Genomic DNA, 15,025 nt, shown 5'->3' with positions numbered 1-15,025 from the left:
TTCGTTCTTTTGACGTTTATTTTATTTGTTATCTGAGGGTTACATTTGGAAAAACGGTAGCAATTTCCGAAGAAACGAAGCCGAAAATGACTTCTCTAATTTTCGGAAATTGTCAAAAGTGCAAAATCAGTCCTATCTTATCAATACTAGCCCCGCCCGCCCACCCTCTATTTTCTTAGGGGATATGTCATTTGCCAAAATCAGTCTTATCTTCTCATTCTAACGACTAATTTTAATTCTATTCAGGATAAAATCACATTCATTTCATTCAGATCAGATGAAATCAATCACTAAAAAGGAGACAGGGTGGGTGGGCGGGGCTAATTATTTTCTTTTGTCGAGTGGGAGTGGAAATTAATAATAGAATTTAGGATGTGAAAAAAGTAAAACAAAGGACCAATAAAATAGCTGAATTTCAATTGGCAATTTTTGAAAAACGCTAGGAATTTTCGAAGGAACGAAGCCGAAAATGACTTCTCGATATCGAAAACTACAAGAAAATGTCTTCAATTAATTTTCAGAAATGTTGAAAAATGGTGGAAAATGTCAAGTGCCAAAATCAGTCTTATCACATGAATGCTAGCCCCGCCCACCCACCCTCTATTTTCTTAGAGGATATGTCATTTGCCAAAATCAGTTTTATCTTAACAATATTAGCCCCGCCCACCCGTCTTCTCATTCTAACGACTAATTTTATTTCTGTTCAGGATAAGATCACTCATTTCATTTAAATCAGCTGAAATCAATCACTGAAAAGGCGACAGGGTGGGTGGGCGGGGCTAATTATTTTCTTCTGTCGAGTGGGAGTGGCAATTTATAATGGAACCTAGGATGTGAAGAAAGTCAAAAAAAGCGCAAATCTTTAAAATAGGTGTATTTCAATTGGGGATTTTCGAAAAATGGTAGGAATTTTTGAAGAAACGCAGCCTAAAATGACTTGTGGATATCGAAATGTACAAGAAAATGTCTTCAACTAATTTTCGGAAATATGTAGTTGAAAAATGGTGTAAAATGTCAAAAGTGCCAAAATCAGTCTTACCTTATCAATATTATGATTTCACTTTTTCTTCTTAATATTCATACTTTTCACAACAAAAGACTGAAAACATGTTTCAATTGGTCAATTTTGTCTCCCACGCTTGCCTACAAATTGACCATTTTAAACAAGTTTTCACTTTCTTGTTGTGAATAGAAAACTATGTACATATAAGAAAAAAAAGGTAAAATACTAAATCGCCGTGGATGTTTATTACATTTGTAAGTAAAACAAGTTCATTGTGCTAAAATTCCCTATTTTGCATTCACGTGTTACCGCGTTTGGTTAGTTTCAGTAACAAGCGTACTGAAAAAGAAAGAAATATTCACAAAAATGGAATGTACACCCTTGCTAGAACTGGATGACAGTTTTTGGAAACCGTAGTGAAACTGTTAAATTATTCTTCTATGGATTCGTTTAGTCAAGATGTTAGAAAAATTAGACAATGGATGATGAAACAACCACACTTTCCTGAAGTGATGGGTTAGTAGAACATATTATTATACAGGGCTTTTATAAATGATTCTAAGAGCATAGTTGTCACTTGCCATTAATCTCATTTGTCTGTCATTTAAAGTCGTCGTTTTTATTGTTTTAACGTTTTTGAAGTATGAATTACAGTAATTCTCGTTGATCCAAGCTCAAAATAACAAAACAGTCGTTTTCAAAACTCTTGGTGGTTGCGCACGAAAATTTTGTTTTTGTGCTAGGAAGCGAAGACTGTGAAAATGGTTTATTGTGTTGAATAAGAGCCTTTCATTGTTATGTTTTGTTATCGCAATGTGTATTCTATAACCGCTTGTAAGCAAGAATATCTGGACAAATACCGTGATTTAATAATTCAACAAACGTTGTTAGAGATGTAATCAAAAGATTTGTTCGAACTGGCAGTGTCAACAAAGGGAAATCTCGTGGAAGACCTTCAGTATCTGAGGAAATTGTTGATGATTTGAGACGACTTAAACAGAATCTGCAAACATCTTTGACAAAATTTCCTCAGCAGTCAAAAATTTAAAGAGAGTGAAGATTATTTTACCCAACTGGATAAACTTCGTATAAATGACGATTTGAAACCTCAAAGGCCTAAAAATGACGAAATGTTTGGACTTTCTGGCAATTTTAAGAAATTAGAAATGGACTGATCATTTTAGCTTTTTTTGTGTATGCCTTTTTATGATACATATAGTTTAAGTTGTATTTGTCGTACTTATAGTTACATAAAACATAGTAACAATTGATTCATATTGTACTTTTTTTTTGAGTAAATATTATTTTGAACTGCTTATTTCCGTTATAGAGCTGGATCTCCAGCCCCCATGCCTTTTCAGACCGCCAATATCCATACTTATGTCAACGATGAAGCCGAAGATCGGCGAACTCTTTTCGTACTGTAAAGTACCCGAATCAGCAGGCCCTGATCATGACAAAACGCAGGTTATAACGATTTTGAATGTAATACAACCCGACATTATACCCCTTGACACTATCAGATTGGGGGCTTCTGCTCGTAAAATTCTAAAAAATAAATCCTCAAATACTGCTCCAATTGTCAAGAATATACGAATTACCGACGACAAAACTCCAGCACAAATGGCTTATCTCAATAAAGTGAGAAATGTATTGAAACGACGTATTGAAGTTGGCGAAACCGGTCTGACAATCAAGTACATTCGAGGAATCCCACAAATCATAACTACTCTCCAAAAAATCAGGCTTAAATCTAACATTTACGGATTTTTTTTTCCTACACTAATATCTGTTCCTTAACTTCCAAATTTTGTGATCTCACATTGCGTTGTCAAAACTCTGCTCCCTCTTGCATCCTTATTTCAGAAACTTGGCTTAGAGATGACATTCCGGACTCGGTCGTATCAATACCTCACACAATTCCCAATCATAAAAAGTTATCAATTAATTATTCCAACCTAGATCAAGAACTAGCGTCTGTTAACTAGGAACAAGCCTTAGCTATCCGTTCGATTGATTCTCAGTGGACCATTTTTTCCAGTATCATTCAGAATTATATCTCCAAAAATTCATATGTGACATATCATCGCTGGAATCCGAAGAAACCCTGTATCAAAAACTCCACGTTAATAATGTTGAGACAAAAAAATAGGCTGTGGAAAAAAATTAAGAGAACCCGGATACAAACCAATTAATCTGTTTTCGAACTTATTCAAATAACATGTCAAGGTTAATAAGACAAGATAAGGCAACTTGTGAACAAAATATGATTCTACGACAAGTGGTCGCAAACAACTGATCGCAGCGTCAATTGATCGCAAGGTAAAATTCATCGGGAAGTATTTTCTTTTATTAAAACTAAATATTTTGTATTCTGAATTTTAAGTTGCAATAAATTTAGCAATCAGGTAAGGTGTAAATATCGAATTAAAAACAATTTGAATATAGATACGTGACGAAGTTTGTAGTTGCACTTTAAAAATTAAAAGATACGAGCGTAAACACCTTATTACATAAGATTTTTTATTAATAAATTGTCATTTTGGTTATTTTTTTTAAGAGATTGTTACTATTTATATCGTTGATTATTTTACCTATTATATTATAGGAACTAGCTTCATTATAATAAGTACTCAACATAAAAAATATTTTTAACAACCTTTAAATTTTAACACACTTTGAAAGAGAATTGCCTCTATTGTCTATTCTTGCCTTTATACGTACATATCACCAAACAATAAAATTTATGAACTAATAATACATCTACAGTATCCATATGTAACGAATGTAAATTCCACTGGACGGATATAATACTTATTTTACTTCCTCTTGTCTTGTTAAAGCTCGTTTACTGTCGTCTGAACTAACTCGGAAAATTAGCCTTTACACGCACCCTGCCTGTAAAGCGTTACCGTGGCAGCTTTACAGGCACCTTGCCTGTAAAACGTTATCATGACAGCACCGGAATCAAACACACATTTGCTGCGTCGGCCTTTTTCTTAATCTCACTAATACTGTGCTAATACTAACGTTAAAATCACCTTCAAACTCTTCATCTTCATCGAATTCCACAATTAACAGAGCTCAGAAACAAAATTAAACCATTTAAATTATTAATCGAATTTACAAATTGACAGTCGCGTTATTTTCAAACAATTCAATTTTCCATAGTTAACGGAGCAAACTATGGAAAATGACTATAATTTCTATGACTGTAATTTCAAGTAAAATTTCTAGAAATCCCAAAGTTGTTCATTTTCAGGATTTTCAGCAAGAGGAAGTAAAACGTTGTACGCGGCTCGCTTGCAACTAGCCTTTACTGGGGCTCACCGGATTACAGGACTCGCTCCTACGTCGCTCGCCCTGCAAACATTCCGGCTCGCCCGTAAAGGCTAATTTACTAAGCTTGCCACGTAAATAACTATTAATCCCTTGTAGTTGCAGCGGATCTTTTACAGGGTGGAGAAAGGTTTACGTGTATTGTAAATGTATATTGCAAAAACTTTTGTTAGAACGTCAAGAATAATTTTGTGTTACCGGGAAAATCTAAGAAATGTAGGTACTTATGCAACTAAAAACTTACAAGACTGCCGTATCTCAAAACTAAGTGAAATGCAAGCAAGCTGTGAAGCTATGCGATTTCAGTCGATGTTGATAATCTGATACTCCTACTAATTTAGGTACAAATTGAACACAACAAATGCACAATGTCTTCTGATATAGGTAAGAATTGACCGAAAACATGGAAATCAATTTTTCTTTGAATAGGAAAGGTAGGAAAGTTAATTAGAGCGAAATAAAAAATTTAAAATTTGTCAAAAATTCCGATGGAATTTTGTAACTTCGTATAGAAAGGAAGTATATCAGGAAATAATAGTCAATCAATTCCCGAACATCACGACAACGGCGGCATCAGACTTAAATGAAAATGATTAAACAATATTTATGAAGGTCCTTTAGCAATACGTAAAAAAATACGATGGACTGAATAAATTATATATAAAAAAACGAATCAAATAAAATTATAACACATTTTATAACAATTTAGCCATAGTACACTAACCGGCAAAAAAACATCGACCACCCTGAAAAATTTCGCAGAACGAAGCTTTAAAAATTATTAATTTAACTAGTGATCGTTATTTTGTTAAAGAACCATTCACTATTGACATATAAGGTATAAATTAGCAAAAAAAAGAAGCCAATTAAACGCAGAATTAAATTTAATTTAACAAAATAACAGAAACAGAGCGACACTTTGAAAGACGTCTGTAAGAGTTTTATTTTATTTTCGCGTAAAAACGTTTATTAATTGCCAAACTTATAATCAAATGATGAAAAACACTATTTACAACAACAGCCTCCTTTATTGTTTTTTTCAAGAAAATATCGTGCTTGGTTTGTTTCCGTTATTTTGTTAAATTAAATTTAATTCTGCGTTTAATTGTCTTCTTTTTTGTGCTAATTTGTACATCATGTGTCAATAGTGAATGATTCTTTAATAAAGTAACAATCACTAGTTAAATTAATAATTGTAAAGTGGTTTTGCGAATTTTTTCAGGGGGGCCGGTTTTTTTGCCGGTCAGTGTAGATGTTGAATGAATGTGATCGTTTTGTGTTTTGTTATGTTTTTTTCATTACAATGTGTTGCTAGTATGTTCTTGTCTTAAATTTATTAACACGCAAGCCAAAATATTTGATATGGTGTAGCAGTGGAATAGTCACGTAAGTCAAAATTTCTTGTTTTCTATAACGGGTAGAATGGTCTACTATAAAGGAATAAAAATACGATTAATAATAGATTGACAATACGACTATAACGTATTTAGAAGCCTTTGGTATTTAAGATACAAATAATATATAAAAACTTGGGAATTTTAAATCATCATTACTCAAAACACGCTGGTTTTGAGTTACGTGAATTTGCTCTCACAGTGCGATATATGTAGACTTCGCCAAAGCTTTCGACAAGGTCCCACATAAACGACTTCTTATCAAACTTAAGCACTTTGGGTCAATGGCGATCTTCACCTCTGGCTCTCTAGCTATCTAAAGAGCAGATCTTTCCAAGTGAAAGTAGGAAATACGTTATCTTCTACTAAATCAGCTGTAAGTGGGGTTCCACAGGGATCAGTACTGGGTCCCATCCTATTCCTGATATTTGTCTCTGATCTCTCATCACTTCTCACGCCTAAATCCTCTTTATATGCTGACGACTTGAAATTCTATGGCAATCCGACTCATGCCTATCAGACCCTTCAAACCGACATCAATCGTCTGTCTTATTAGAATGCAGTATGGCAAATGTCTACTAACGCTGAGAAATGTCCCAGTAAACACGGTTGTGACATTGTGACATAAGCTACATAACATCACAATGGACTACTCATGCTATGTAACTAACATGTAATGTTGACTACATTTACTAGATATCTAACTATTATGTCGCAGCGATATAGCTTGCATATAAGCGTTTAAACATCAGACTGTGGTACTCCTGTTATGTCACTAACACCTAATGTTAACTGCATTTAGTAGATATCTCATTATTGTGTCGCAGCGATATAGTTTACAGGTAAGCCTTGTAACATCACAATGGAGTACTACGGTTATGTAACCAATAAGTAATGTTAACTGTAGTTACTAGATATCTGCTTAATATATATACATCCTTCGGAATGTTTTATTTTTATTAGTTAGTTATGTAAAGTGCTTTTCAGTTCATTTTACTAAATGCCATGTCAAATCAAAAATTAACGTTTCTGACAGGGCAACACCAAAAAACATTTAAAAACATACATATCGAGTATTTTATAGCTCTATTTGATATTTATTAATTATGTCTGTGTTGCAAGTAAATAATATATTCATAAACAAAATATGCTGAGTCTTAAAAAAAGAAATTCTTCCCTGTCTTAAATCTTACACAAATGAGATGACGCCAATAGTGAGTTGTTATTTTTTTTTTCATGTTATATTTCCATGTAATTATATTTATTTATAATTTTATTTTTATACGTCCATAACGACCTGCGCTTTATAAAACAGAACAAGAACTTAATGCATATAGTTTATGAACAGAATTAAAAAATGTCCCATCTAACAGATAACACGAATTAAGACATTATTTTTTAACCTCTGCCTATGCGTCACTACCAAAAAGGAACAATTATACATATACAGAATTATGAAATATGCTCGAAAAATAAAATCATATATTTCATCATTTTTTTAATTCTAATGCAAAATATGTTGATCGGCAACAAAAGCAACACAAAGAAAAAAATCGAAATTCAAAAACGAATCTATTTCAAGGTCAGCGATATCGTTTTAAAATAAAAATGAATTAAATAATTCCTTCACTTTGATCGTAACGAAAATAAATAATAATTTGAATACGGAACAATAATTGGTCATCGAGTTTTGTGTATTGACTTTCGCACTCAGTTATAGGTGTATCTGTTTAACATTAAATTTTCAAAAGTTTAGATTTTTCCAATGTAATCTTGGGCTCCAAAATAAACTGGTAATGTATAATGTATAATTATAAATGAGTATTTTCGTGGTTGATTTTTAAATTATTATTACCTCAAAAAATCCACTTCATTTCATATCCAATATGTAGCTAACTGAAAACTGATAATAAAGCAGCAGATATGACGAAATAGTGTAGACTTTTTTTAATGTCGGTAATAGAGTGTATGTATAATAACTAGAGAGCGGAAAATATGCAGCAAAATTTTGGGGAATATGATCATATGACATGCATCAAATTTATGCAAATATACAATAACTTTCTTAATATATGTAGAGATATGCAGTTGCATATGCTCCAAAAATAAAAAAAAGCGTAATAACCGAACTAAATTTATTTACAAATTGCAAAAACACCTTACCTTTTATTACAAAAAATACATAAATCACATTGCAAAGTGTTTAATTAGATCTCACTGACAAATAAATGACATTTTTTAAGATAATATTCTTATACTAAAAAATAAATATAGGTAAACAGAACGAATTAAAAAATAGTAGTAATCGACTATTTAATAATTACTATTTTGATAACAATTTATTTTTAAATATTTTTCGAAATATTCTAACAAAAATTTTTCCGGTGATTCTAAAGTATGTATTTATAAATAGAAAAACTGCGTACTGCGTCCACAGATGTAAAAATACTTATCGGATTAGAGCAGGCACAACAAAACACACTTTCTTCTTGAAGAATAAGTTCAGGAAAAGGTTTAATTCATAAATTAATTTGAGTTATCTACATATTGACACACATCTCTATCGCTTTAAATACTTAAATGCAAACTCACGATGAAAAATAATAGGATAACGTCCCTTCGACCACCATAAAACATACCATTAATACACTTAAGTAACGAACAAAAATATTGAAATGAACGGTATTTCCGAAAGTAATTAGGACCCGAATTTACCTGGAAGGATGGCTTAACACCCAGTGGTTCCTCCAAACTACCATAAAACCCAAACCTTTCCCAGTTATTTGAAGCTCAGGACAATATGAAATTTCGTTTGTCTAGAAAAATGCCGATCGAATGGCATTTTTTTTTCAAAGTAGCACAAAAATTGATAAAACTGCAAAATATGCACCCGTTACGTGAAATATGTAGCAGAAGGCAAATGTATGCAAATATGCAATTTTTTATAGCTGTATTCATTTTTAATTAGCATGATTCGTTCACATATTGAATATCAAGAGTTATATGCAAAAAATAACGGATATGCAAATTTCATAAAATCTCTAATAATAACCAATACATCGGATATGTTTCTGTTTTTGTGTTCATTCGACACCACTGTATTTACAGTATTTAAGCAGGTATACGTTTCCGCCCCTAAAATCCCACGTACGGCATCCTTTGCCCACGTAAATACAGTGTTTGGGATGAAGACAGAAACAGAAACATATCAGATGTGGCGATTCACATATAGTTTTACAACACCTTATCAAAATTCGTAATGCTTAGGTAATTAATAATTATATTCAGAGCGCAAAATACAACGGCTTTATAAGAAATACACCAAAAACAAGTTTTTTCATTCTAATAATTTCTAATAATTATTTCTGTAAACTTGTTCACTGTTGAAGTGTTATTTTGTAAGTATCTGCTTAGAAAATTATAACTAGAACATCTGGGGTAATATAGAGAAGACCCAACGACACAAACAAAGTCATAAAAATTCTTTGTCCATTGTCCCTGAAACGGGGCAAGGTTTTGAAGAGTTCATTCGTCGAATTTTGATTTTATAAAGACGTTTATAAAGCGATGATGGGTACCAAAAAAATTAGAGAGTGGTAAATTTTAATTTTATTAAATTTATTTCATCTAATGAAAAAATAACGCTCAACTTCTGCATTTACTATCCATCAGATGTTTGCGGGGTGCAGTCGGACGATCCCTTTTTTCAGTATTTATGTTTATTGCACTTCACACTCACAGTGAAGCTTTCGAATTCCGTTTGGCGTTGGGCATTTGGTTCACAACCACCAAACCTTTCTCGTGGATCCGTAACTCACTTCATTTTTAATGCAGTTTTGTGAAAATTTCTGCCATTCAGTGTGGGTTGTGTTTATACTAGGTAGAAGATACTCCCGCTGATTTTTAAGAACTTACGGTGATTGTTTTTGAAAGTGAGGCGCTTTGCCATAAAATGTTGCAAAGGTATGTTACTGCAATTTTTTATGAACTAGGTGCTAATGAACATAATTTTACTCTAGATTTGAAACAAATACAAAAAATATGTGCGAAACAAAACAAATTCTAAAGGAAACGGGTGAACAAATCTACAACATGAAAACGTCATCAAAAAGAAAACAGTAATAGAAGATATGCCGCCAAAACCACTGCTAAATAAATTTTGAAGAATTAGAAGATTATCTTTGCCTACTACAACAAGCAGGTTTCTTTGTAAGTTAAAAAAAATACAATAAATTTATATCTATGTACTTACATATAACATAATATAGGATATTATATAGATGCCTGTAATACTATAACACTTTTTAGGAACCTACTAAACATGACACATTTCGCTTAACACGTTACATACATAGTGGGTTGCAGAAAAGTCTTGTAGTGAAGCACCCTATATGTTATAGATACGCGGTGACTTCCAAATAGATTCGGAAAAAAAATCCTTTAATTGTCACACGGATTCAGAGTAATTAAATTGCTGCTCCAGTTTGAAGAAACAAATACGGAACATCTTGTTAAATGTAAATGATGCGGCAATGATTTATTCAGTTTCCATTGTGACTAAATTTTGTCTTTGTTTTTGCTGTGTATTGCTTAGATGAAAACAAATGGCACTGAATGAGGTGTAGATCTTGATATTTTTCCCCTGAATTAGGACTAGATAAAAGAAGTTACTTAAAATTTTCTCTACTTCGTGATGTTGTGGTTTTATTTTCCGAACTTATTTCAGAGTCACATAAAAATAACACTTTTTCTTATTTCAGGAACTGCTATTGTCCCAAATACGTGGTAATGGGAAAAAGAGCAATGTGGGGCGTCTATTAAAAAAAAAATTTTCAGCGAATTTGCTGTAGCTTCTTCGTTCAGTAGGAAAATTCCAGAATGGCTGGGACAAAAACAATAAATATCATGAAAGGTGTATTTTTGGCAATAAATATAATTACTACAATTTTTATTTTTGAAGAAATTATACCTAATGAAGACCCATTCCGCAATAGAAAAAGAAGTAGAACAACGCTGCTCAGAGTAGCTACGACATTCTAGTCAACGCCTGAAGAAAGAAAAAAACAACGACAGTTTATAGTTTCTGAGTCTTTGTTTATATTGTATTATTTTCAAATTAGGATCCCTATATAATACATATAAATGGTAACTAGACTTTTGAAATGCCTATTCATATCGCATAGATCATGTTAATAAAATATACTGAGAGTCATATGTTAACGATGTTGCGATATATACGTCCATTTAATACGTTAGATTGGCGTTTAAAATAAAACGTAACTGATACATCAAAATATAGAGAATCTAGCGACGTACTAAGGCAACGTTATGACGATGTACCAGCGAGCACGTCTCTAGTCTGAAACAATGTGGATGTCACCAGTATGTTACAAGCATGGGTGACTGTTGATTACATTACATAGCACAGGGAACGCAAATGTACGCAGTATGGGATGTAACAGCTAACAAGATCGTAGACAGAGTTAAGTGGCATGAACATCGCTACGACGTAACTGTGTTTACTGGGGTGTGGTACTTCACTTGGGATCAAACAATCCAATGTGTGCATACCATCTTGAGGGAATTGTCCTCAAACCAGTCTCTTCCTACGTAGACCTTGGCATTATGATAACATCCGACTTACCATGATCCTCCCATATTACCTCTACTTGCAAAAAAGCAAAATCCACTTTATTCCTTCTCTCGAAGACTTTCACGCATCCTTCTCCCGCTACCTTTCCTAAGCTTTCTAATTCTGGAATATGGTGGTCCTATATGGAGTGTGGAATATGTACGAGACCGTAACATGTTGGAGTCTGTGCAGCGCTATGCTACTCGCATCCCTCACGGTAGAACACGCCCACCGTACGAAGCACGCCTCAGAATGTCAAAATTAACAACCTTTTGAAAACAGGAGACATGGGGGTGATCTAATCTTTTGCTTTCGCGTTCTACACAATCAGTTCATAGTTAAACTGTCTCATCTATTTTCCTTAAATACCGATGCCCGATTAAGAAGTACAGATTCAAACTCAGGAAAGAAACCTACAGGACACGGCACAGACAAAACTCATTCAAGAATAGGCTTGATGTTCTATAATTTCTATTTTTTATTTTTCATTATTTCAAATTTTTTTCTTTTGTTAAAGTTTTATAGCTCTTTATAACTATAACCATCCAACGTGTTTTCGCTAACAGACTGCACTGTACAATTATTATTCCAGTAGTTAACAAACAAACGTTTGTGTTCTTTGTTATATTTCCTCAAGACCATACCTCTTTTGCAAATCAATACAAAATCAATGATCCTTTAGAAACAATAGTAAATAGTCATTCCGTGAATCCACTTTGTCACTACGTTTTATCTGCGACTTTGCAAGAGTTACTAGTGTAGATAAAAATAGATCACATGTTATATTTTTTCGGGGCCGCTCTCGATTGTTTTTTTTTAACACTACATATTTTAATGCGGTCGAAGACGTGACGTTAAAATAATAACTGATTGAGAAAATTTTTTTTCAAATCTTATCTATTACTGACCTTATTATTAGGCTATAACATTTACAACTAACAAGAATCACAAGGTCAGTGCCAATAAAGTTTCCTAATTTTGCATTTACGCATTTTGCGTGGCATTTCAATTAATTAACATTACTAGATTCGAGCAGGCTCATTTAGTAATCCGCGCGTCAACGAAGAGGAAAGTCTTCTTAAAAATGGGATCTACCCGCGTGCTAGAGGTAGATTACGACGTTTTAAGTCTCGTTGTGAAATTGTTGAATTATTCCTCGATAGTATCGTTTAATGAAGATGTTGGAAAAATTAAAGAATGGATAAAAAAGCAACCGCATTTTCCAGAAGTGATGGGTTAGTAGCTCCATTGTATGACCCCTTTAAATTTATTTTTCGTGAGAATTTTTTTTTAAAGTGAGGGTTACTGCAATTTGTGCTGATAGGACTTGGTTTATATATTTGACTTTCAAAACCCTAGGACTCCTAGGAGGAAACTTGTTAACTCTGCTTGTAACAAAAGTGAAACTATATACTGTTTTTGATGTTTTGCAGCCGACAAAAAAATTAAAAATTTTCTCATATTAAACAAAGGAAGTGTGGAAAAAAGCAAAGAAAAAATTGAAAATTATTACACCATAAGGTCTCAGTTGCCAGAAATATTCGATAATATTCATCCGAAACTCTCGTACATGGAAACTCTAAAAGCGTCCATGTAATAAGTGATTGTAAAAGTTACTGCATTAATATTTATAACAGTTCATTTTAGCTATTTGGTTCCTCTCCCAAAGCTGACGGAAGAACTATACAGAGTCTTTTTCTATAAAGTGCGTGCTACACATTTAACAGAAAATTTTGAGCCTGTCCATGTTATTCGTCTGTTGTTGAACATACAAGAAATTCGTATGAATGAAGATGTTACCTATGGGGATGTGTTTATATTGGATGGTATAAATACACCTTTTCGGTGCATTCGAAAGGTCACGCCCATGTTGGTTTATAAAACACTGATTGTTATATACAAGGTAAAATAATAAATCACCCATTCGTCTTGCGGAGTTTTTATGTTACAGCAAGTGTTTTCAAACCGACTGAAAGCTGTTTACATCATCAATGCTCCTCCTTACGCCGAAAAGATTTTTAGCCTTCTTAAGGGCGTTCTTAAACCTAAACTAATAGAACGGGTTAGTAGCAGTTTTTGGTGTTTTCAAACTGTCAGCAATAATGATAATGCAAATTTCAGATACATTTTTGCGAAAATCCATATATTTTAACTGAAAAGTTTGGTAAAGAAACTCTTCCAGCAGATTATGGAGGCAGAGAAAAATCTCTGGGAGAGTTGCAAGGTAAAAAAAAATGGTTTTTGTTAGTCTGCTTACGATAAATTTACTTCCAGAAATGCTTTATCAAAAATTTAAAGAACGTGAAGATTATTTTACCCAACTAGATAAACTTCGTATAAATGACGATTTGATACCTCAGAGACTTACAAATGATGAAATTTTTGGAGTTTCTGGTAATTTTAAGAAATTAGATATCGACTGATAATTTTGGTTTATTTTTTGTGATACATTTAGTTCAACTGGTTTTATTCTAATGGTGTTTGTTATTTGTGGATTAATCGATTAATTATACTTTTTTTAATAAATAGCCGAAATGTAAAATGCAAAAAATTTATTAAACAGTCTACGTCCTTCAAAAGTCGGTCCTATCCTCTTCCTCATTTATATCGGTGACCTTTACAGTTCTTTTCCAGTAGGGGAACTAGTCTTATACGCAGACGATTACTTTTTTAATGTAGAAATAAAAAAAGGTAACAAAATTTATATTCGCGAAATTTAGTATTAAACAAATCTCTAAGAAAAAAAATGCCTTTTTCTTTAAGAATATTTACATTTACGTCAGCGGTATTAGATCGAAAACATACTGCAAGCTGAAGAACACATTTTGTAACGCGTCGAAGACTTGCAACTGAATTTGGAGTTTCACAGTTTGTAGTGCATCATACATTAAAAGAACAAGGCCCATATCCATACCACGTTCAAAAAGTGCAAGCTTTGGAGTCCGCTGATTTTTTACATCGTGTAATTTACATGTCGTGAACGCCCTAACTTTTTAAATTGCATTCTGTTTACGGATGATGTAGGATTCACTCGCATTGCTGTTTTCAACAGCCGCAACACTCACATTTGATCCGATGAAAGTCCACGCACTCCTCAAAAAATACAATTCCAACGACAGATTTCCATAAATGTGTGGGCCAGTATCGTAAATGACCAAACAGCCTTTAGGTGAACGAGTTCACATGTGGTACTTGCATGATGGAACACTACCACATTTTCTAGGTCAGTAACTGAATGGTTAAATAACCATTTTCATAACTAGTGGGTTCGTAGAAACGTCCCAGTAGTTTGGCCCCCACGTTTACTCTATCTCAGTCCGTGTGACTTTTATCTGTAGGGTTGGATGAAACAGTTAGTTAATGGAAATCAAAAGTCTCCAGAAACTATCGGAGAGCTTTAACAACGAGTGGAAGTGCAAACATGCTACGATGTGCTGAAGCCTGCAGTAGCATTCTAAATTATTCTAATGAACAATGTGGAATCCTTGTGGCAACGACCAAACATCCGTTAGAATAAAAAGGCGATCACCATTACCAAAAATGGGTCCTTCTCAGGACCACCATTTGTTTCTATAGCTAATGATCTTTCGCACTTTATTTTAATTGTAACTGAAAGTGTGTACATCGTTTTTATTCGAACTTTTTTCCACCTACTAT

The 15,025-nt window shown here is 33.2% G+C and overlaps 1 protein-coding gene across 1 annotated transcript; it reads left to right on the top strand.

Moving 5' to 3' along the window:
- The first annotated feature begins 11,173 nt into the window (after positions 1 to 11,173).
- On the top strand, positions 11,174 to 13,791 carry LOC135123794 (alpha-tocopherol transfer protein-like). The gene is made up of 7 exons (XM_064048670.1): positions 11,174 to 11,346; positions 12,395 to 12,603; positions 12,802 to 12,961; positions 13,016 to 13,271; positions 13,320 to 13,430; positions 13,490 to 13,592; positions 13,643 to 13,791. Exons 1-7 carry the CDS (start codon positions 11,174 to 11,176, stop codon positions 13,789 to 13,791), a joined length of 1,161 nt encoding a protein of 386 aa, XP_063904740.1.
- The last annotated feature ends 1,234 nt before the right edge of the window (positions 13,792 to 15,025 follow it).

Source organism: Zophobas morio, unplaced genomic scaffold, assembly GCF_036711695.1.
Source record: "Zophobas morio isolate AGI-343-1 ecotype UQ-CSIRO unplaced genomic scaffold, CSIRO_AGI_Zmor_V1 ptg000006l, whole genome shotgun sequence".
NCBI lineage: Eukaryota > Metazoa > Arthropoda > Insecta > Coleoptera > Tenebrionidae > Zophobas > Zophobas morio.
The sequence above is the reverse complement of the archived record's forward strand: the minus strand, read 5'-3'. Positions and strand labels throughout refer to the sequence as shown.

What these genes read in the sequence shown, in the direction of transcription:
- LOC135123794 (XM_064048670.1), top strand. Translation starts at nt 11,174, where the DNA reads ATGTACGCAGTATGGGATGTAACAGCTAACAAGATCGTAGACAGAGTT. An exon ending in GCATTTTCCAGAAGTGATGG is followed by an intron (nt 12,604 to 12,801) that starts GTTAGTAGCTCC and finishes GATGTTTTGCAG; the next exon opens with CCGACAAAAAAATTAAAAAT. An exon ending in ATCTCTGGGAGAGTTGCAAG is followed by an intron (nt 13,593 to 13,642) that starts GTAAAAAAAAAT and finishes ATTTACTTCCAG; the next exon opens with AAATGCTTTATCAAAAATTT.